Source organism: Hippopotamus amphibius, chromosome 1 (genome assembly GCF_030028045.1).
Source record: "Hippopotamus amphibius kiboko isolate mHipAmp2 chromosome 1, mHipAmp2.hap2, whole genome shotgun sequence".
Classification (NCBI taxonomy): domain Eukaryota; kingdom Metazoa; phylum Chordata; class Mammalia; order Artiodactyla; family Hippopotamidae; genus Hippopotamus; species Hippopotamus amphibius.
The window spans coordinates 31,431,817-31,455,906 of record NC_080186.1 but is presented as its reverse complement, the minus strand read 5'-3'; the positions used below and the strand labels follow the sequence as shown (position 1 = coordinate 31,455,906).

The 24,090-nt window shown below is 40.8% G+C and overlaps 1 protein-coding gene across 2 annotated transcripts in view; it reads right to left on the bottom strand.

The window, feature by feature from the left end:
- The window catches only part of MACF1 (microtubule actin crosslinking factor 1), a 304,215-nt gene that overhangs the window by 95,670 nt on the left and 184,455 nt on the right, over positions 1–24,090 (bottom strand). The window contains exons 37-49 of one of the 2 annotated variants that reach the window (XM_057706161.1): positions 23,528–23,677; positions 22,047–22,262; positions 21,810–21,959; positions 19,184–19,417; positions 16,800–16,949; positions 15,306–15,539; positions 13,995–14,198; positions 10,953–11,471; positions 10,022–10,198; positions 9,647–9,770; positions 8,646–8,854; positions 7,951–8,268; positions 484–650 (exon numbers count right to left, since the gene is read on the bottom strand). In XM_057706161.1, the coding sequence (XP_057562144.1) occupies positions 484–650; positions 7,951–8,268; positions 8,646–8,854; positions 9,647–9,770; positions 10,022–10,198; positions 10,953–11,471; positions 13,995–14,198; positions 15,306–15,539; positions 16,800–16,949; positions 19,184–19,417; positions 21,810–21,959; positions 22,047–22,262; positions 23,528–23,677 (2,852 nt within the window). The remainder of the gene's footprint in view (positions 1–483; positions 651–7,950; positions 8,269–8,645; positions 8,855–9,646; positions 9,771–10,021; positions 10,199–10,952; positions 11,472–13,994; positions 14,199–15,305; positions 15,540–16,799; positions 16,950–19,183; positions 19,418–21,809; positions 21,960–22,046; positions 22,263–23,527; positions 23,678–24,090) is intronic. The other variant, XM_057706146.1, reaches the window with a different exon arrangement.

Genomic DNA, 24,090 nt, shown 5'->3' with positions numbered 1-24,090 from the left:
CAACAGCTAATAACATGAAATCAGCCACCACTGTCATAAATTCCCATATCTGCTTTAAAAGAAGAATCCAGAAACGCCTCCATAACAGCAACTTAAATGCAGTCAAAGCAAGCAGTGTGAGTGCCAATATGATCCTTAACTATGTCTGGGAAGTCTCTTCCAATTTTTCTCATTATTTCAAATCCTGCCACAATCCTACTTGCTGCCCCAAATCTGTTCTGTTTGATCCTGGGCTTTTGATCGTACAGGGGGGGAACTGAGCCCCATTACTGAGACGGAACTCTCTATTTACTAACAGAAAGACCACTAAGCATTAAGTAGACTGAGTAGCTTTGTCTGAAAGAGGCACTTCCCAATCTCCTACGGCTCAGCAGCAGAATTTTGATGCCATCTTTTCTGGTAAAGGAGGAAGAGAAAGTCATTTCATTCAACATCAAGAAAAAATTAGCTCCATGACACTGACCCACATATATGAAAGCTCACCTTTCTTTAACTGTCTTCTGTAGCTCTGTGAAGTCCTTTTTGAGGTTCTGTACCCTGTCCTGGTGCTGGGACAGGTCCAGGGCAAAACCACAGGAGCTCAGGTCAGTGACCAGGTGCTCAAGAGTATCCAGGTTCCCCTGTTGGTCTTCCATTTCCAAATTGAGCTCCTGTCAAGCAAACAAGGAAATGTATTCAAGCCTCTGATCCTTATAAATAATTAGACTCTAAAGAATGAAAGATATCTAGATTAAAGCTGGGGCAAGTTCTCCCTGATCTGTAGAAAAAAAGTGGACAAGAGGCATGTTCACTGGGTCAGCTGCTAGATCAAAACATTAAATATGCAGGATTTCTCCAATCCACCTGAGAGTGGCTGGAAATCACAAAGGAGTCTTCTCTCCTTTAAACAAATCCTTAAAGATTCCAGAGGCAGCATGACAAAATAAAAAGAACAGAAGTTTCTGGAGTACAAAAGACCTGAAATTCAATCATGGTTTTGCCATTTACTAGCTTGTGATCTTGAGCTATTAAACTTCTCTAAGCTTCCACAGTCTGTCTTTGAAACAGGTAAACACACTCTTCACTATTATTTAACACTGTATTGATGATATTAGTCAATGCAATTAGGTAAGAGAAAACAATTTGTGGCATAAGAATTTGAAAAGAAGTGGTAAAACTATATTTGCAGATAACATGGAAGTATATTTGTAAAACCTCAGAAAATCAACAATACAGCCAGATTGAACAGTGAAATAATCCAATAAGGGAGCAGAATATAAAATTAACATATAAAAATCAGGAATAATATAATAGCACAAAAGGTACAATTTTAGGACTCAACTAACAAGAAATGCACAAAGTCTTTACGAAAAAAACTTTAAAACACTTCTGAAAGACATAAAAGCAGACCTGAAAAAAATGTAAAGATGCCCATAAAGATCTGTGTGTTTGTGTATGTATGCATCTATGTGTGCGTATACGCATGTGTGAATGAGTAAAGTAATGTGAGCCAAACAAAAATATCAACTTTTTTCTCTAGGACTGATAAAGTTGATTCTAATGTTCACAGGGAAAAATAAATGTACAATTATAGCTATGAAAAAGCCTGAAAAAGAAAAAAGAAAAAAAAAGGAACGGGGAGACTAACCTTACCAGATAGAAAACCATACCACAAAGCTTCTAGAATTAAAAATAGTATGCTATTTTTAATGAATAGAAAGACCAGTGAAATAGAATAGAAAATCAAGAAATAGACTTGAACACATATGACATTTTGTATATGATAAAGACAGATTCTCAAATCACTAGGGTAAAGATACACTTTTCAAATAAATGATATTGGGAACAACTTTATAGAACTTTGGAAAAGATGAACTGTATTCATACTTAATACTATACCTCAGAAATAAACTTAAATTGTTAAAGTATTCAAATGTTAAAAAAAAAAAAAAAGAAGCCATGTGTGTAAATTCCATCATAACCTGGGTATGGCAAAGGTTTTCAAACTATGACCAAAAATACATCTTCAATGAAAGAATTATCTCTCTGGTTTCAAACTATAGTATAAAGTTACAGTAATCAAAGCAGTATGGTATGGGCACAAAATCAGACATATATGTCAATGGAACAGAATAGAAAGCACAGAATATAAATCTAAATGGATGAAGAAGATATGATCTACACATATACACAATGGTGCTTTTTCACTCAGCCATAAAAAAGCATGAAATCTTGCCATTTGTGACAACATGCCTAGATCTAAAGTACATCATGCGAAGTGAAAAAAGTCAGAGAAAGACAAATACTGTTGATCTCATTTATATGTTAAATCTTAAAAACAAAACAAATGAAAAAACAAACAAAAATGAAAACAGACTCATAAATACAGAGAAAAAATAGGTGGTTGTTAGAGGGAAGAAGGCTGGGAGAATGGGTGAAATAAGTGAAGAGAATTAAGAGGTACAAATTTCCAGTTATAAAATAAATCTAAGTCATGGGGATGTAATATACAGCATAAGGAATATGGTTAATAACACTGTAATAACTCTGAATGGGAACAGATGGTAATCATTTCATAATGTATTTCAATGTTGAGTCACTATGTTGTACACCTGAAACTAACATAATATTGTATGTCAACTATATTTCAATTTAAAAGAAAAAAGAGCAATAAAATCTACTGTGTAAAAATTTTAAAAAACAAAACAAAACTTTTACATGGCCAAAAACACCATAAGCAAATTCAAAAGACAAACTGTGAAAAAAACATCTCCAACACATCACATATAAAGAACTAATTTCCAAAAAAAAAAAAAAAAAAAAAAATTAAATTAAAAAAAAAAAAAAAAAAAAAAGAACTAATTTCCCGGGCTTCCCTAGTGGCACAGTGGTTGGGAGTCCTCCTGCCATTGCAGGGGACGCGGGTTCAAGCCCTGGTCCAGGAAGATCCCACATGCCATGGAGCAACTGAGCCCATGCACCACAGCTACTGAGCCTGTGCTCTAGACCCAGCAAGCCACAACTACTGAGCCCATGTGCCGCAACTGCTGAGGCCCGGGTGCCTAGAGCCCGTGCTCCGCAATGAGAGAGGCCACCACACTAAGAAGCCTGTGCAATGCAACAAAGAGTGGGCCCGCACTCGCCACAACCAGAGAAAGCCTGTGTGCAGCAATGAAGACCCAACGAAGCCAAAAATAAATAAATAAAAAAAATAATAAATAAATCTTAAAAAATAAAAATAAAAAAAGAAATAATTTCCCTAATAAAGAACTCTTATAAGTTGAAAGAAAAAAAAAAGATCAAGCTCTTGACAGAAGATAGCAAAATATTTGAATCAATAATTTATAAGTAAATTGTCTCTTAAATGTATAAAAATATATTCAACTTAGAGAAGAAATAAAAAATTAAAACCACATTGAGGTATGGAAACGCAAAAGACCCCGAATAGCCAAAGCAATCTTGAGAAGGAAAAATGGAGTTGGTGGAATCAGGCTTCCTGACTTCAAACTATACTACAAGGCCATAGTGATCAAGACAGTATGGTACTGGCACAAAAATAGAAAGGACGATCAATGGAATAGAATAGAGAACTCACAAGTAAGCCCAAACACATATGGGCACCTTATCTTTGACAAAGGAGGCACGAGTATACAATGGAAAAAAGACAGCCTCTTCAATAAGTGGTGCTGGGAAAATTGGACAGCAACATGTAAAAGAATGAAATTAGAACACTTCCTAACACCATACACAAAAATCAACTCCAAATGGATTAAAGACCTACATGTAAGGCCAGACACTATAAAACTCCTAGAGGAAAACATAGGCAGAACACTCTATGACATACATCAAAGCAACATCCTTTTTGACCCACCTCCTAGAATCAGGGAAATAAAATCAAGAATAAACGAATGGGACCTCATGAAACTTAAAAGCTTTTGCACAGTGAAAGAAACCATAAACAAGACTAAAAGGCAACCCTCAGAATGGGAAAAAATAATTGCCTATGAAACAACGGACAAAGGATTAACCTCCAAAATATACAAGCAGCTCATGAAGCTTAACACCAAAAAAGCAAATAACCCAATCCACAAATGGGCAGAAGACCTAAATAGACACTTCTCCAAAGAAGACATACAGATGGCCAACAAACACATGAAAAGATGCTCAACATCACTAATCATCAGAGAAATGCAAGTCAAAGCCACAATGAGGTATCACCTCACACCAATCAGAATGGCCATCATCACAAAGTCTGGAAACAACAAATGTTGCAGAGGGTGTGGAGAAAAGTTAACTCTCCTGCACTGTTGGTGGGACTGTAAGTTGGTACAGCCACTATGGAAAACAATTTGGAGGTTCCTTAAAAAACTACAAATAGAACTACCATATGATCCAGTCATCCCACTCCTGGGCATATACCCAAAGAAAACCATAATCCCAAAAGAAACTTGTACCATCATGTTTATTGCAGCACTCTTTACAATAGCCAGGACATGGAAGCAACCTAAATGCCCATCAACAAATGAATGGATACAGAAGATGTGGCATATATATACAATGGAATATTACTCAGCTATAAAAAGGGATGAGATGGAGCTATATGTAATGAGGTGGATAGAACTACAATCTGTCATACAGAGTGAAGTAAGTCAGAAAGAGAAAGACAAATATTGCATGCTAACTCACATATACGGAATCTAAAAATGGTACTGATGAACTCAGTGACAAGAACAGGGAAGCAGATACAGGGAATGGACTGGAGAACTCGAGGTATGGGAGGGGGCGGGGGGTGAAGGGGAAACTGAGAAGAAGCGGGAGAGTAGTACAGACATATATATACTACCAACTGTAAAATAGTCAGTGGGAAGTTGTTGTATGACAAAGGGAGTCCAACTCGAGGATGGAAGATGCCTTAGAGGACTGGGGCAGGGAGGGTGGGGGGGAATCGAGGGGGGGGGCGTCAAGGAAGGGAGGGAATATGGGGATATGTGTATAAAAACAGTTGATTGAACCTGGTGTACCCCCCAAAAAAATAAAATAAAATAATAAAAAAAAAAAAAAAAAAAAAAACTACAAATAGAACTACCATATGATCCAGTAATCCCACTCCTGCGCATATACCCAAAGAAAACCATCATCCCAAAAGAAACATGTACCATAATGTTTATTGCAGCACTATTTACAATAGCCAGGACATGGAAGCAACCTAAATGCCCATCAACAAATGGATGGATACAGAAGATGTGGCATATATATGCAACGGAATATTACTCAGCTATAAAAAGGGATGCGATGGAGCTATATGTAATGAGGTGGATAGACCCAGAGTCTGTCATACAGAGTGAAGTAAGTCAGAAAGAGAAAGACAAATATTGTATGCTAACTCACATATACGGAATCTAAAAATGGTACTGATGAACTCAGTGACAAGACAAGAACAAGGACGCAGATGCAGAGAATGGACTGGAGAACTCGAGGTTTGGGAGGGGGCGGGAGGTGAAGGGGTAGCTGAGACGAAGTGAGAGAGTAGCACAGACATATATATACTACCAACTGTAAAATAGATAGCCAGTGGGAAGTTGTTGTATAACAAAGGGAGTTCAACTCGAGGATGGAAGATGCCTTAGAGGACTGGGACGGGGAGGGGGGGGCGGGGGGGGGAGAGTCGAGGGAGGGAGGGAATACGGGGATATGTGTATAAAAACAGATGATTGAACTTGGTGTACCCCCCAAAAAATAAAAAAAATAAAAAATAAAAAAACTCCAAAAAAAAAACAAACCACATTGAGATGTGTTTTATCAATCAGATCAGCAAAAACGCAAATGCTTGACAATATATTCTATTAGTGAAGCTGCAGGAGAAATAAGTACTCTCATACACTACTGATGGGGATGCAAAATGGGAAGATCCTCATGGAGGGGAATTTGGCTACACCTAACAAAATCACACAACCATTTACCCCTTGATCCACAATTCCACTCTAGGAACTTATTCTGAAGATAACACTTCCAATAATCTCAGGAAAATACACAAAGTTACTCGCTATGGTGTCATTTTTAATGCACAATTTTGGAAACAACCAGAACAAAAGTCTGGTGGAATAAACTATGGTTCATCCTCAAAATGAATGTATAGTTTTTAAAAAAAAAAAAAAAAGAGGAAGATCTCTATGAATCAAGTGATTTCTAGGACATATTAAGTAAGAAAAAGGAAAGTGTAAAAGATTATATATTGTACCCCTTTTTGTATAAGGAAGAATAGGAAATGGTGTGTTTATTTTGGAAAAAAGAAATAAAAACTATAAGCCTGAAATCCATTACCTGGGATGGAAGAGACAGGGAAGAGAGTGAGAGCATATCCTTATTCACTTTCCTATACCCTGAGTATAACTTTTTGAAAAGTTTTGACTTTTGAACTTTCTTAATGTTTCACATATTTAAAAATAAAACTTAACAAAGAAAAATAAAATCCTGAAGTTGAATAAAATAGAAACAAAGAAATCTAATTACATATGAAATTACAGAAAGAAAAATTCAGGTAACTTTGAACATAATATATAGTAGGTCAGAGTCTAAGGACAAAAAGAAATTTAAAGAAATCCTGAATTTTCTTTAATAGGTTTGTTATTGGTAGAGATAACAGTGTAATTCCAAAATGATCTTATTTTATTGTAGGATAAAGCAAATAATACATTAAGGTTGTTGGAAATGAGGATTCTCCCTGTAGTTAGAGGAAGATACAAATAGGCAACGGAGGAAGAACCCTACGGTGTTGAGTTGGAGCTAGATTATCAGTATGAACACATGCTATAAAAAACTTTCAAGATTTCCTAATCGTATTCACTGAAAGGACCTAGAAGCAATGACACACTAGTGGCTCATCTAGTATCTGGATTTTGATATCTAAATACAATTCCCCAGTAAAAACAGGGCTCCTTGGAGGAACAGGTGATTTCAGGTATGGGACAGGGAAATTACAAGATGACCCTGACACATCTTATTGTGCCAGAAAGTAAGAGAGTACTGATATACAGGTAGGGACATGTCAAAAAGATACCAGGAGACAGCTTAAAGGGGCTCCCATTGACCAAATCTGGGAAAACATTTGAGTATAAGAAAGAACAATGATGATGATGAATATGGATTAGTGGTGGCCCACAGTGATACTCTTTTATATATTTATAAAGAGAGAGAAAACAGTTAGCACTTGGTGAATCCAGGTGAAAAGTATGCTGGTGTTTATTATGCCATTCTTTTACTTTTCTGTAGGTTTAAAACTTTTCAAAACAAAAAGCAAAAAGTTAGGAGAGCAAACCAAACAAAACAATGAGATTGCAGTACGGTATGGAAGAGGTTAGACAGTTGGATAAACCCAAGGCAGCGATGTGCAGATACAGCAATGTCAAGGTATTACAGGTGCTAATGTGCGCAGGTCAGCCATTCTGGAGCTCAGGTTAGCCATTACTTGGTCAAATTATACTCTGACCCAGCAATTCTACTCCTGGATATATAGCTGTATCTGTGGGAGGATTTCCAGCTCTGCACCTACTAGGTATATGGTAGGATTACATTTCTCCACCCCCTTGAAAGTCAGGTATGGTCATGTGAAACTTGCTTTGACTAATAAAATGTAAATGGATATGGTATGTCCTCTTCCCCTTGCAGTAGTAATAATGAAAGCATATGTCAGGATGGAGTTTCCATCAACTTGAAAGACTGAGTGACCTTGATGAGCTAAGTATCCCTGCTGATCTGGGTTGAACATGTAATATGAGTGAAAAATAAATCTATCCTGTATTTTAAAAAAATGAATAAACAATATCTAGTTTACAGGATGCCTGTGAGAATTCTTTAAGATATGCAGGTAAAGTTTTCAGCATACTGACTGACATATTATGTGCTCAGCAGATGTATTTTTTTCCTTGCCTTTCTTTCCCCTTTATTGTGCCAACCTGGCAGATATACCCTCACCTGGATCTGTTGGAAGAAATGTGCAATATCTTGATCCGGCTGATTTCCAGAGGCCAACAGCCGACTTTTGTTTTCCATGAATTGCTGCAGTTTATCAGAGAGATGTTCAAACATCTCTGCCTGGGGCAGAAGCTTCTTTAGGGAGTTCTCCTTTTCTTGCTGCTGTAGACAGAGCTGTTCGAAGCGCTGGTTCACCTCGGCCAGTTTGCCCTGCAGCACTGCGGCCGTGGTGCTGTCTGCTGTCTCCATGAATCGGGTCACCATCTCACGGGTGGCCTCCAAGCTGCTCTTCTGCCGAGCAATGTCCTGCTTCAATTTCTGTCATCAAGAACATGTCTGTCAGCTCCTGGCTCACTTATTCCAGGATATCTGAGTCACAAACTAATAAACTTCTAGTAACTACATTCTCATCTCCCCAGGGAGGGTTGGAGGACTGCAACTGAACCTTCAGAAAACCATTGATGCCCTTAGTTCTCTACCCCATGCCACTGATGACTTTGCGACCACCACTTTTCCTCAAGCTTACCAATGGTTTGGAAATTGGGCAGACATATCTTTACATGGATGAGACATCACTTCTAAGTCTTATTAGAAGATTCATGGAAATGAATTCTCTTCTTGATACTTCAGAATGATATCATTATGGAACATGGCAAATACACCCTCTATGCTAACTCTTGGGGCACAGGTCTCACCATGTTAGTGGCCAGGGCTTCTTGGATGACTCCTGATGACAGTGATGCCACCTTCTCCTCTTCCAGGTTATCTTCAACTTCCCTGATGGACTGCAACAAGCTGTCCAGGCTTTCCTGGACACTCTGAGACTGGGCAATTGCCTTCTGCAGCAGAGCAGAGCGCTCTGCCAGGCTACTGGAGAGGCTTTGGAAATGGCTGAGTATGGAATCTGGAAAATCGAGGCCATGAGAAGAGAGAGTGGAGACAATTTTTGTGTTGCACTTTTTAAAAAATGTATTTTAATTGTACATGTTAGTTATAATAACAATGGAAATCAAGACAAACAGAAAGAGTAAGCTTAAATACATCACCATTTGAACCAAATTCAATAAACACTGTATATTTAGCACCTACTAAGTGCCAGAAATTGTGCTCGATGCTGAGGACTAAAGATTATTATCATAAATTCCCTGCCTTCTACAAACCTTAAAACTCTAAAAGAGAGCACAGGTAGTAGAAGACACATCAACTAATATAGTAGAAGGCTATACTGGTACTAGGAGTACTGCACTAGAGGAGGCAAAGGAAGAATGATTATTTCTTATCTTTTACTTCTTCTTGGGGGTGGGGTGGTGTCAGGACTTTACAGAGGAAGTAACTTCCCGGTTACAACTTGAACCATGATCAAGATTTCATCATGCATGGTAAGGACTCAATAAATGTTAGCAGCTAAGCAACAGGACAAACTTCAGGGGTTAAGTAATGAGGAAACGATTAGTTTACTTGAGAAGGAAAAGAAGTCAGGTGTGGCTAGAAGGCAGGTGCCTGGGGAAAAGAGGTTGAAGCCAGACAACGAAGGCCTCCTATGGTGTAAGAATAAAGTTCATTAGAGGGTGAGCTCTTTGTGCTTATATCTGAGGTGCCTAGCTAGCACCACAGATACTTGTATAACACAATGTGATATACTATAGAGGTACATGCTAGGAATTAGCAGAGCACTCTGGCTATTGCTGCTTCATACCTGTAGTTTCTTGAACATGTTTGCGGTCTGGGGCTGGCTCCCCTTCGATTTCCATGAGGTCATGAGCAACTTTTTGGAGCTTTTCTACAGGAACTTGGTGCTCAGCCAATTCCTCCTGCAACTGCTGCTTGTCCATGAAAAAGGACAAAAGAAACCATCAGAGTGCATCATCGAAGCTGGTTCTAGGGATTGAGAGTTACTGAGCTGCTTTATAAAATAATTCTGTTTACCCATAGTCACAAACATCAGAATAAAGTATTTAGGCATCAGATGTTATCCAAGGCATCCCAACCACTGCCTTTACCCTCTGCAAGCATTTGCTTTGCTTTGAAGCTCCTCTAAGCCATGCAGTACAACGGCCTGTGTCTGGCTCACCTTTGTGGTCGCAAGCTGCTGCTGCAGGACCCCAGGGTCAGAGGCAACGGTTTCTGAGAGGAGCTTCTCCACACTGGTCTCACAAGCTTTCATCCATGCCTGCAGGCTGTCGGCGCTGCTCTGGAACTGCTGATACTGGCCTAGCAGCAAGTTCAGGTGAGCGCCCAGTCGTGCACACTGTGACAGAGGAAGAAGGGAAAGCAGGCTTAAGAAAGTTAGGCCAAAGGCAGCAGCTCCCCAGGCACGGTCCAAAGAGGCCCAGCTGTGCTGCAGGGAACAGACTGTAACTACAGTTAAGGGTAGTGCGGGCCTCCATGGATAGATGGTAGCAACCGTTTTCTACAAGTGGGGTCCTGATTGTTTGATCCACACTATCCACCCCAACTTTACTATAGACCCGGCAAGATTCAGTTGTATGACAGGCCACCAAACAAATACACATCAGCCTGCAGGCAAAGGTGGGGACTGAGAGGTACAAAACGTGTTCCTTCTGGGGGATTGAAGATGTTGGCAAAAAGCACAAGACAGGTAAGAAGAACTGACGGGATTCTACATCTTGGGAGCTAAAAGGAGTTCTTTGATAGAGAGGAAGATTAAGCTTTACCCTAGATGCTCTGTCTAGGAACAAAGACTGTGTATTTGGTTTAAGTTTCCCTGTTAAGTTTCTGTCTCTTGGGAGGCCATGCCTGCTGGTCAAGATACAGGGAGACAAGCACCTCCACCTTCACCACTGGAGCGAGACATACCCCTGGACAGTGCTTGGATCAGGCATGAGCCCTTGGGCCTGCACATTTTACATTTTTTCAGAACACATAAAGACATTCTGCCCATGGTCAATCTACAAATCAGCTTGTTCACTGTGTTCTGAGGTTCTTAAGCCCCAGAAACCACCCACAGTTGTGTGAGGGCTGCCATGGAACCTCTCCCCTACCTTTGAATGGAGAGTGCTGTATCTTTCGGTTGCATCCTTCAGCTTGTCCCTCACTAAGGTTCCAGTTGCTGATGGTTCTTTGCCTTCCTCAACGCTGTTTTCTGTGTCCAAGACTTTCTGTCCTGAGATGGTCACAAATCTCAAGTCTCCTTTGTGGGAAATTACATCCTCCGAGAAGCTCCCCTGCCGCTTCAGCAGGGCGGGAAGGGTCTCGGGGCGGCTGCTTCCCTTATGCATGTTCTCCAGTTCTTTCTCAGACCGTTCCAGCCAGTTCTCAAACTCTCGATGATCCTGCAAAAACTTCTGCAGCTCATCTCGCAGTGTCTGCACCCGCTTCAGTTCTGCCTCTGACTGGGCCAGGGAAGTCGCATACTGCTCCCTTAACTCTCCAAGCTTCTCTTGCAGCATCTGTTGTTTGTCAGGTGTGAGATTGTGGCCATGCTGGTCCAGGAAGGCCTGAGCTGACTGGGTAGCCAGGATGAAATTTTGCTGCTGAGACAGCAATTCTTGGTGACGAGCCTGGCAAAAAATCCCCCCAAACAAAGGACAATCAGAAGGGACACTTCAATAACTTGGTTAAGTCTATGGCTAGAATTAAGGAGAGATCTCAAGAGGCCACTTTTCCAGCTGCTCAGAAATCACCAATATCTCACTCTCCACACATTTTGCCATCTCCTAATCCCAGATGAATTGACTTAACTAGGATCTGACAGTTTTCATGTATTACCGCATCTGACTTGAAGCACCATCTGCAGTGTAGGCAGACAACATAATTCCCACATCAAAGATGGGATAAGTGAATGCCAAAAAGGTGTTGTATGTCTTGACTACGGTCATGCAAATAGTAAAGGGACAAATTGTGACTACAACCTGACTCTCCTCACTAAACTACCCCAGGTCTGAAAGAAGGTACAAATGGCCAACTAAAACTACCCACATTGATGGAAGGAGAGAGTAAGCTGGATAAGTCATACACATGACAAAATAAAAACTGCAAATGCTAAGCTTAAAATATGTCACTCACATATCCTTGAAGACTGTCCCTACCAGAAAATACCTTGGAAAATTAATTCTTTAAATAAAAAATCTGTCTATTAGTGAGAATAAACTGTATTTCTGGATAGTATAGGTAATCTGTACTTTTTATTTGTATGTCCTATGTCTATATGCGGACACGTGGACTTTTCTGTTTCAGGGGAACATAAATTCTTTTAGGACAGTTGTGGTTGCTTGGTTTTGTTTCTAAAATGTTTTTCCTGAGTCTAACAGAAGACAGCGGGAGCTCATTAAGCATTCTTAACTATCTTACGATTTATGCAACTCCCTAGAGAAGGACAACAGCAGCCTGATAGCTTCAGCTTCCGATGCCATCTCACGGAAGCTGGGACAAATATATCCTGCTCCAAGAGATAGTAAGGGGCAGAGGTCCCCACTCCCATATATCCATAGGTAAGACAGCGTCCCTCCTAGAGGGAGCTGCCAGCAAGCAGCATCAGGAAGCCTCTGTGGCAGCGGGACCATCTCTGCTCTGTGCTAAGACTGCCATGACTTTCAGGTACACACTACGATGGACCTTCCAAGCACAGAAGTAGCATGCAGGAGGCAGAAATCCTATGAATACTAAGTAAGGCAATGGCCCACACAGACTGTTCAACAGAAGCATTTCCGCTAAACCAATTTTGTTTGCTATAAGGGTGCCACTAATATATGTGATCCATGTGTTTTTTAAGTTCCCTAAATATGTAATGGTCTTCTGATCATGTAATACAATACGCCTGCATATGTCAGTTAATGTCTTGGAGATGGTGGATCTGGCTGGTTCACTGGTTTATCTCTAATGCCTGTCATGCAGCAGGCCCTTAATATTTGCTGAATGAATAGATGAGCAGCGATGAGTAAGAAATGGTTTCTTGAGGGCAGCAGGGAATTATTAAAAGGGTTAAGCAGCATTTTAAAAAGATCACTTAGTAGTGTGGGAATGGACCAGAGGGTAAAAGCCAAGAGGCAAGGAGACCAGGAGAAGCTACTATAACACAAGTGAAAGTTGACAGTAGTCTGCAACTGCTATAATATCTCAATGGAGATAAAAAAGTGTGGGTGACTTTAAAAGAGATAAAAGAGCCATGGGATTTCATGACTGACTCGATATGGGAAGAAGGAGGGAGGGAAAGGAACCTAGGGTGATGTTTAGTCTAGGCAAGTAGGTGGGAAAATAGGAAGGAGAACATGTTTGATGGGGGGCAGGATTTTAGAAAATAGGAGGTCCGTTTCTCAGGTTGAGGTACTCGTGGTTCCAAGTTGCAAACAGGCAGATGGGGGACGTCCTTGGTGGTGCAGTGGTTAAGAATCCACTCGTCAGTGCAGGGGACACAGGTTCGAGCCCTGGTCCGGAAAGATGCCACATGCCATGGAGCAACTAAGCCCATGCGCCACAACTACTGAGCTCGTGTGCCTAGAGCCCGTGCTCCGCAACAAGAGAAGCCACTGCAGTGAGAAGCCCACGCATCCCAACAAAGAGTAGCCCCCGCTCCCCACAACTAGAGAAGCCCGTGCACAGCAACGAAGACCCAATGCAGCCAAAAATAAGTAAATAAATAAATAAATTTTTAAAATAATAAAATAAAAAATAGGCAGATGGATTTATACACTGGTTTGACGCTCAGGACAGGTGTTTGGGCTGGAGACAAACATGTACATGGAAATCACTAGTACAAATGGGAATTGAAGTGTCATGGGTGGGTGAGATTACCCAAGCAAAGTATATTCTGAAAGATGAGAAGAGGCCTAGGCTACCACCTGGAAGCACAGCAGTATTTCAAAAGCTGGCCAGAGGAAAGGGAAGAGGATTATCAGGGCAGATAGTGCTATGGAAACAAGGCGGAAACTACTTCAAGGGGAGTGGTCAAGACTGTCACGGCTGCTGAGAAATCAGAGAGGATGTGAACTGAGAGGTGCTCACTGGATTTAGGGCAAGAGGTTACGTGGCTCGCCCAGGGCAGCAGAGATTCACTCAGCATTGTGAGAACAAGCTAACATGCTCACCTTCAACTGCTCACATTGCTTGTCCAACGCCTCTGGGGCTTGGTTCACCCCCGTGTGACCGTCCGTGGTATCCGAGGCTCCTTTCTCCAGGTTATCCCCGGAGAGCTGCTCCATCTCTCCACCCGATGATCCCACTGAAGTCACCCAATCCAAGAGAGCATCAATCTTACTCCTGTTCTCTGCCAGTTCTTTTGCTGCTTTACTCTGAAAGCCACGGAGGGGAGTCTAGTGAGAAGACCTTAGATACTCAGCTATATAACCAAAGGTTAAGTAAACGGGGGGGGGGGGGGGGGGGGGGGGGGTGGTGTTTAGGCTAAAAAAAAAAAAAAAAAAGAGAGAGAACCTCTAAGCCTGGATATAGGCTTTGCACCCATAAAGAAAAATAAGCATCTTCTAAATCTGTTGGAAAATAATTATTTAAAACAATCCTTAAATTTGATCTGTATCTCACTGCTTTCAACAAAGGTGCAGGAGGGCGGCAAATTCCAGGATTTGAAAGGGCTTTATTAAGAGATGATTTAGTCCTGGCACCCCTCCAAGCTTTACAGAATCCTTTCTAGGTATACAGAAGTTATACACTGGCTTGGTAGGATAAGAAACAGCACAGTCACACTCAATTACCTGGCTGCTCTTCCTTAAGGAAAACGCAGAGTACTCCCATCCTTTTCTTTGTCAAACAGAGCACTGAATTCTGAAACTTGTCTCTCAAATTCTATTTTCTGACTCTCCAAGTATTTTCATTAATAAAACAGATTATGCCAAGTAATATATTCATGTACTTCAGAATTCATCTTCAGGTAACTTACTTCTCTTTTTCACATTCTCTACCTCCCTCATTAGTGTACAAGTTCATAGCTAGGCAAAGAACTCTAATTCAATCAGCCAGTGCTGAGTAGGATACAGAAGACCACGAGACTTCACCTTCTTTTAGGTTTATCCCAAGTGCCATGACTTTTCCACTGAAACCATAGCTTGAGGATAGCTTATGGCCCACCAAGACTGCCCGGTATTTTCATTAGTACTCTTGGATCACCAGCCTAGAATCATGTTAGAAATATGGTATTCGCTTTTTCCCCAAGGATGATGATGGTGATGGTGATGATCTGGAATATGAACTTCCTATTTCTGACTTAAAAGTCCTTCAGGATGCTTCCTATAAAACTAAATACTGACTCAGAGATCAGCTCCTGAATTAGCCCTTTTTCATGATTCTATGCTCTCTAAGGCAGTTTGCCTTCATTACCTTTTACTTGTGTAGGTACCAAAATTTTCTTTTTTGAAAAATACCAAGCATTGTAGCAGTCTGGTTACCTTTTCAGTCTCCTGCTGCAAGGCTGAGGTCACCACTTCCTCCAGCTCCTTCTGGGCCAGCTTTGTCCTTTCCTGGAGAGCCTCATACTGCTCCTTAGCCTGATGGAGTTTTTCCTGGAGAGCGGTCAACTCATGGGGGCTCAGCTTAGTCTGGTTCTCTTCCAGGAACCCTTCAGTGTCTTTGACAACACTGGCAAATGAGGTGGCATGATTTTGAATGTCGTCCTGTAAATCCTTAACACATGAAAACAGGATGGCAGAGGCTTCAACTTTAGTACTTCTAAGACCTCTGAATGGCACGAAAATGAAATGACTAGGATGACATTATCTGCAATTGACGTATGTCCCTGAGTGTAACTTGCTTAAGGTTTATGCCTAAACTAATGCACATAATAAAATTTTAGGACTTCCCTGGTGGTGCAGTGGTTGAGAATTGGCCTGCCAATGCAGGGGACACGGGTATGAGCCCTGCTCCGGGAAGATCCGACATGCCACAGAGCAACTAAGCCCGTGCACCACAACTACTGAGCCTGTGCTCTATAGCCCATGTGCCTCAAATACTGGGGCTGGAGTGCCTAGAGCCCATACTCCACAACAAGAGAAGCCACTGCAATGAGAAGCCCATGTACTACATCGAAGAGTAGGCCCCACTCACCGCAACTAGAGAAAACCCGTGTGCAGCAATGAAGACCCAACTCAGCCAATAAATAAATAAATAAATTAAAAAATTTTTTTAATTAAGAAGCTTTTTAACTACTTAATTTTCTAAGAAAAATTTAAATTTAAATTTCAAGAAAATATTTAGTGAAGACAAAAAAGGAGACTGCCCCAAAACATGATTTTTATTTTGTAATGAGTTATCCTCAAAGAGATCATTCTTCTATAAAGAAGAGTTGACAACAGGATTCTAGCGAAGTTGAGGCCTGGCTGGTCCTTTACAACGCTCTCAGTTATCACTCCTTAACCCTAACATAGCCTACAAGGCCCAGTGTGATCTGGGTCCTGCCCACTCTCCAGCCTCATCATTCACTAATCTTCCTTCTGTTCTTTGTAGTCCAATCAAACTAGCTTTCTTTCAGCTCTTGAATACATTGTGCTCAATCCCATTCCCACCTCCAGGCTGATGCAGAGACCTCCACCTGGCATATTTTCTTCTTCCTCCCACCCCTTCGCACACCAACCCCTACGTATCCTTCGTTTCTCAGTTTAAGTGACACTTCTTTAAGGTAATCTTCTGATATTTAAGTCAAGATTGGGTCCCTCTGTTACACGTTCTCATGTAACTTCTCCTTTATAGATATACTAGTGAATAAATTACATGTTCATTTTTGTGATTATCTGTGTAAGGTCTGTCTCTTCCACTACACTGTAAGCTTCATGAGAGCAGGGATGTTTACCATTATGCTGCTGGCACTATGCACTGTGCCTAGCACATAGCAAACCTTTATAAATACTTGTTGGAGGAATGAAAAAAATGAGTTAACTCTTACTGACCTTCAAGTCACTCTGGTTCTTCTGCAAAGCAGAGAGATCCTGCTGGGTGGCTCCACCTTGATGGCCAGCCAATGCTCTTTCTGCCTGTCCTACCCAGCTGCAAAGATCCTCCAGTTTCTGGTAACAGGTATTTTGTTGTTTCTGCAGGGTCTAATTAAAATGCAAAGGGGCCAAGAGACAATTAATGATTCTCATTTTATAAATACAAGATAACTGCCTGAAATGTAAAACAGGAAGGTTATATCTCAAGGATGGAAAAGATGGTGGGAGACTAGAGCAGGAAAAGGCACAGAAATGATACTCAGAAAGCTCCCCTCAATTGGATACTCTGTTGATCTGGGTCTATGGTCTGGATATAAGCAGGGGTAATTTGGGGAGAGAATGCTCCCAGGTTTTGGTCTGGAAGCTCCTTTGCCAGACTCCTATTATCTTTGCAAATGGAGAACAGAGAGCCCAGCTGCTTAAAATCCACAGATGATACTGGTGAGCATAATAAATTAGTGGTTGTGATCAATTCTGCCGAATATGGATAACACACTACATATTAAGTCATAACATGGAAAATTAGAAGGACTTAACTGGCAGGAAAAGTCAAGAAACTGGATAATTTATAAGCTAATTGAGCTTCTTAATAATTGAGCTGACTTTATATAAATCAAATGTCTCACAAATGCAGACACCCATTAAATGGAATGATTACATGCCAGGCATGAGGGGCTTGGCTATTTTGAGAAGAAGGGAACTGCCTAAGAATAGCAATGGGCTCAGTCTTTCAGGTGTCTACACCAATATCCAAGAGAAAAGCCGGGCCAAGGGATGGAGGGCATTCACTTCTGTGCCTGATCCTTTCTCCAGACCTCTCAGTTGCATGACACTGAAGCACCTGATTGAGCAATTGAGCATGATGTGTTCTCCTGACCATCCTTCTAGAACCGTTTTCCACCAGTTTCTACCTTCTGATGGCGTTTTAGTCACCTGCACTTACAAACAGGTGCCCAAATTGGCCCTCTCTCCCCCTCTTTAAGACATATAGAAGGGCTCTGGAAGAGAACTCGTAAGAGCTCTTCAGCTGTAAAACGGGATCTTCATGGGTTAGGATGGGTGCAGACTGAATCTGAAAAAAGCAAAGCAAACAAGTTAACACACAGACAAACACATGCATTCAGGGGAAATATAGAGAGAAGCAGAGCATTTCTGACAATAACAAGGTTAATAAACATTGTGGAATTAATTACACGCTTAGAATGTTCACATGCAACTGTATCACCTTCTGCAGCTCAGGGGTCTACCCTGGATGTGGGCTGTGTCTTACAGTGGCCCAGACCAATGCTATTTCATTAATTATCCATAAGCTACACCAGGCTATATAAATTCCCAAGTGAGAACACTGCAAATTTCCAGATTTATAAGGTAAGCTAACATATTTCATTAGTATTTTACTTCAAATTCAATACAGTTGAAACAACTAAGCAGTAATAAGGGACATATAGACTTGACTAACCTAATATCCTTTAAACCTGACTCAAAAGTTCAATTCTACTTTGCACAATATTTAATAAAAGAGACCCTGAGACAGTTTTGCTGCTAACAAGGACAATTCTGATATCATCTTGCTGAATTCCAACTTATTATTCAAACAGCTGAAATGGCATAAGCATCATTCTTGGTATTCTAAGGTTACGATGTTACCATTAATGCAATTATGTTGAGTTCTGCAAGAAGAGGCTTGTGATAGAAGGTGGTGAGATTAGTTGCTCCCCCTCTGCCCCCAAATATATCAACAGTGCTTCTACACACAGTTTTCCATAACTGAATAAGCACTGGGTACAACAGTGTAAAGAAAGGTACTAGAAAATAATAATTTCAAATGTGCTAAAAAATTAATATGATTCTCATAAAAATCTTTTTGTCAGCTGTTTGAAGGTGGTCAAGGAATCTTATTGTTAACCATTTGAAAAGCCCCAGAATAAAACTGATTTCAGCACCATTCTTCTCAAGAGCTCAGAATACCTAAATGTTCCTAACAGTCCTAAAAAGAATGCTGAGGGAGAGACTAGGAGAAATAAGGGCTAGGAATAAAGTTTTCTTTTGAAAGTCAGAGACAATGAGACACGGTGACAGTAGAGTCTCACTAAAAAGAAAACACCTGCACATGCATACACACGTAAAAACACATATTCTCTCACACGCACACATAAAACCAAAAACATGGCAAGAAAAACAGCCAGAACAGCTGCCTCCTGGACCAGAACCAAACTGGCCTGAACCAATCAAAACTGGTCAACGCAGGTCCTGGAATCATGACGGACAGAGTCTGGTCAGAAAACCCAAAGATAGAGGACATCCCAGGGACCAAGTGAGCCCAGCTTCTGGTTCAGTCTGACCTTGACCTGGGCTGCCTGCTCCATTTGTTGAAGACGGCCCTGCAAGGCATCCATCTGGGCTGTGGTCTGTTCTACAAGGTCCTGGAAGGACCTCTGCAGTTCATTCAGAAGCCTCAGCATCTGTCGGTTCTGCTGAGGAGATAAGTCCTGGGCGTGCTCGGAGATTAAGAACTGAATATCAAAGGCAAGTGCATCCAGCTGAGATCTCCTCTCAGCCATGGGCTGTTTCAAATCCTAAGGTAAGCGGGGAAAGGAAGAAAAAAAAAAAAGAGAAGAAACTTCTAATTCTCTATAGAAGCAGAAGCATCAGTTCTAATCAAAGAATCAACGTAATCAAACAGGTTAATTTCCTGTATTTTTATAATTGACACTGATAATTTCTAGGGCCAAATCACATTGGAAGTCTCTCTCACTTTTGGCCTCTCTGAACTCCTCACATATTACAGTTAGGTTTCCTTTACTAGACCTTGATTTCTAAATGCACTAAGCTTTTAATTATTTATATTAACAGAATTACGGTACTGCTAATCCCAGGTATCTGTAAAAAAAAAATATATATATATATATTTAAAGAACTTTTATTAAGATATAATTGACATACAGCAAACTGTGTATATATTTAGAGTGTACAATTTGATTTTTTCTTCCTATTAGTAACGTATATATGGCAATTCCAATCTCCCAATTCATCCCCCCCAGCCCCCCGCTTTCCCCTGTTGGTGTCCATATGTTTGTTCTCTATATCTGTGTCTCTATTTCTGCCTTGCAAACTGGTTGATCTGTAAAAAATATATTTTTTTAAGTTTTGCAAAGTATAACATGAATTTCTGGTCTGAGATATACCTGCCTAATTGTACTTTCTTAGGTTCAAATACCTATTTTTATTTGTCTAGCCCTGAGTAACTGGTAGGCCAAGTGAGAAAATATTCAATTTATTCATGGTTCACTAAAATTTGACTTTTAGGGTAAATAATGTTGCTTACAAAACTGTAAAAGATTAGTCAGACTTACTTATACAACAGTTATATTGCTCCCTTAAAGCAGTAAAAAACTGCCTAAACACTAGAATTCATCTGTTTTCAGACAATTAAAAAGGATGCAATTTTCCCACAAACATTTCATGATCCTTAGCTATGTTATACTGGATTCAATAAAAAAACATAAAGACAAGATATCTACATGTCGATCACTTTGAACCTGAAAGGAGTCGGCAATCCTGAAAAGCAGGCTGGGAGCAGGAATTCTTGGATATTTATTATAAGACTGTACTTCCTTCATCTGTGAACACACGGGCTTGGGAAACTGTCACCAGGAAAACGAGGCTTAGACTGTGGTTCTCTTCCCATAACAGAATTTGTGTAAGTTATAACTAGGCGAGGACACCAATGCATGAGATACTCTGTGTTTTCATACCTCATACTATATCACAGGAATTTTTATCACCCTTGCTTCCTTTAATACTCTGTCAGTGAACAGATAAAGTCTGCTACTCACTCCTCCAATGGCATATTTGGATAAAAGGGTATGAAAGAAGAAGGCAGGCCAACTCTTGCAAGATAAAGGGGGATGAGGTTGCATACAAGGAAGCCTGACCACAGACATTTAGGTCTGTGCCTCCTAACACTGGGGAAAAGGAAGAGGATAGAATAGGAGGGAACATCTCCAGTTCTGCTCTGATTTTAGAAAGAATTTAAGAAGAGGACTATCTATAGCAGAGGGTGGTAAACCAATGTGAGTATTACCTCATATCATCTTAAGTATAACCAAAAGAAACACTGTTGGGGGAACACATGTTGGAGGATCCTCGGCTCAATGTACCTCAGGCTCTTTAACTTTTTCTCACTGACTTATAAAAAGAATCAACTTTGAGTTTAACAAGAAGAAAAGCATCTCTTGAGATCAGAGGTCAGTAATTTACAGTCCCCAACCAAATCTGCCTGCCACCTGTTTTTGTAAATAAAGTTTTATTGTAACACGTCCAGGATCATTTGTTTATGTACTGTCTATGGCTGCTTTCATGTTTCAACAGCAGAGCTGAATGGTTGCCACAGAAACAGGTCACGTAGGCCTAAAATATTTACCATCTGAATCTTTATAGAAAAAGTCTGCAAACCCATGCTTTAGATTGCTGATCAAAACCAGTGTGTGTGAGACTTTCCTGGTTGTCCAGTGGGTAAGAATCCACGCTCCCAGTGCAGGGGGCCTGGGTTTGATCCCTTGTTAGGAACTAGATCTCACATGCATGCCACAACTAAGACCCAGTGCAGCCTAAATAAATAAATAAATATTTAAAAACCAAAACTGGTGTGTGTGCATAGGATTAGATCTTGGGAAAAATAGAAACATGGGATACTAGGTGCTCAGTTATAAAGAGAAGGTGAAGCTGATAATCATAGGCCATTCTGCAGACTCTCAGAACAGCTGAAAGGAAAAATAATCATAATCACTGAAGCTCCAGAGGTATGATAACCCAAAAAACTAAACATAGCTGACTTTATTTCTCAAATGGAAAGTCAGACTTTCTAAGAAAGGCAAGTACAGATACTGCTTTGCCTTGCAGAGAAATAAGATTGATACAACTCAAAAGGACAAGTAAAACATGCTGGAGGACTGGTGGAGCGCTCACCTCGTACTGTTGGAGACAGTGATTCAGGCTGTCAGCATCTGCTTCATTGTCAGGTTCCTTGTTGTTCAGAATAAGGTGGGTATTGCCAACCCAGGCTCTCAGATCTTGAAGTTTGCCTTCTAGCTGTTCGTACTGATTTAACACACTAGTCTAAGAAATAAATGGCATATTAGATGATAAAACTCTCCAAGCTTACCCAGACCTTGTGAGCCTTTGTGAATAAAAACGAGAAGCTACCTTTTTTACTTCTGCAGCACTCTGGAGGTGGAGTAGTCTGGAACCCCAGGTGTCACTCACAGAGCTGAGGGACTTTTGAAGATTCTTGGCATCTTTTTCTAGAGCCTTCAACAGTTGAGCTGGAACTTCTTGAGGCTGGCTGACGATAATCTGATTCACACACTCCAATTCCTGACTCACCACCGTGGACAGATCCTTCAGCTCCTTGTCTAAAACCTGAGGGTATAAAGTGGAGTTACCGCCAAAACTAGAAATCTGGCTGTCTAGGAATCAGCTGCAAACACATTCTTCTGTCACCTCATGCCTACACAGGCTTTAGGGCTTATAAAATGCTTTTAAAGGCATTCATTAGTTTATCTGGTTCTCACAATCAATAATTCGTGTGGTAGGCAGAGTAGATATTATTATCCTGGATTTACAGGAGAGATGCCTCAGTGCCTAAAAATGTGAATTTGTTTTCCCCTGAGGTCGCCCAGCTGATAAGCAAGAGAGCCAAGACCTGGACTTGCTGCCTCTCCAAGAGTGGCATTATGCTTTAAATAATGTTATGCAATATAAATCAAAGGACAACTCTTTCACTCCAGTGTCCAAGGGGGCGGAACCAATGAACATAAAAATATCCCAAGCCAGCTTCCCCACTCAGCTACTCCTCAATACTCTGCTCCTCAATAGAGAAGCCAGACACAAGCTGTGGAAGAGCTTGACAGTTCTTCTGGGCATCACCCTCACTTCCCCTTCAGCCATCCGGCCCAAGGCCATACTCTGGATAGTGAGAGAACTGGTAAACTTCTACAATGTCTGTCCTCCTTGTGACTCCAATCCTGTGACAACTCTCAGTCTCCAGTTTCAGTGAAAGAGTTACTCCTCCTCCCTCTCAAGGCTGTCTACGTCTAGGTCTTTCCATGTTCTCAGGGACCATATTCCATCAATCATCACTTCCTCTCTCCTCTAACTTCAACTTTTCCTTTTCTATTGATTCTTCCTCCTCAGCCTAAAAATCCATTCAAAGCATTCCTCTTTCAGTCCATCTCATCTAGCTAGTGTTCTACTACCTCTCTTTCCTTGCCTGCACTAACAAGCTTCTGGAAAGAATGACCTACATTAACTGTCCCCACCTTCCAACCTCCTGTTTATTCTCAGTGCAGCCTAGTTCATTCCCCAGCACTCCACTGTAACTGTTCTCATCGAGGCCCCCAGCGACTCTCAGGCACGACATCCCCCTTTTAGTCCTCACTGTACTGTCTCCCTATGGTATCTAATACTGCCGACTACTCCTCCCTTGAATCTATTCTGCTTTGGTTTCTGTGAGACTCCCTGGTGTTCTTCACAGATCTCCAGTTATAGTTTTTCCAATCTATTTTTTGTCCATTAAATGGTAATGTTTTTGAACATGTTTTCTTCATTTTGTTTTGTTTTTTTCCCCTGAAGTGTCTCTATTTTCTCCAAGCTGACGGGCCTGGAGGAAGTCTCTGGGAACCTACCTTGGCCTGACACAGCAGATCCTGTAGCTCTGCCGGGTTGAGCTCTAGAGGCTGAATCTGTTTGGTCCTCATTTCAATGTCTCGTAATAGAGACAGATAGGATACCAACTTCTCATCGTGTTCTAGGCAGAGCTGCCGGTTAAATACATTCTATGGAACCAAAAGAAAATTCACTTAAATCTGACATTCTCCTTTAAGTCTGCTTTTTAAGCAGGAAGGGTGTTAGAATAGCATAGAAATTTTTATTACACTTTGGGTGGAATGAAATAAAATATGTTATTTTGTCTGAATTTTCTCAAATCAATAGGCAAAAAAGTGATTTCATTAATCTCCTCAGGGAGCAGAAGCTCAAAATTATCAATCTATAAGCATCACTTTAGCAAAGCTTCCCAAACCTATTCTGACTTCAGGTGCCATAGCCTCAGTATTTTAGATTAGCTTCAACACTAGTGTCTAACTTAAAACACTTGCAGATCTCAGAGAGACATTCAGAGGTATTGCCGAATTTTTGAACAATTACGTTATCAACAGATGATGATAAACTAAATTATATCTTAGAGAAT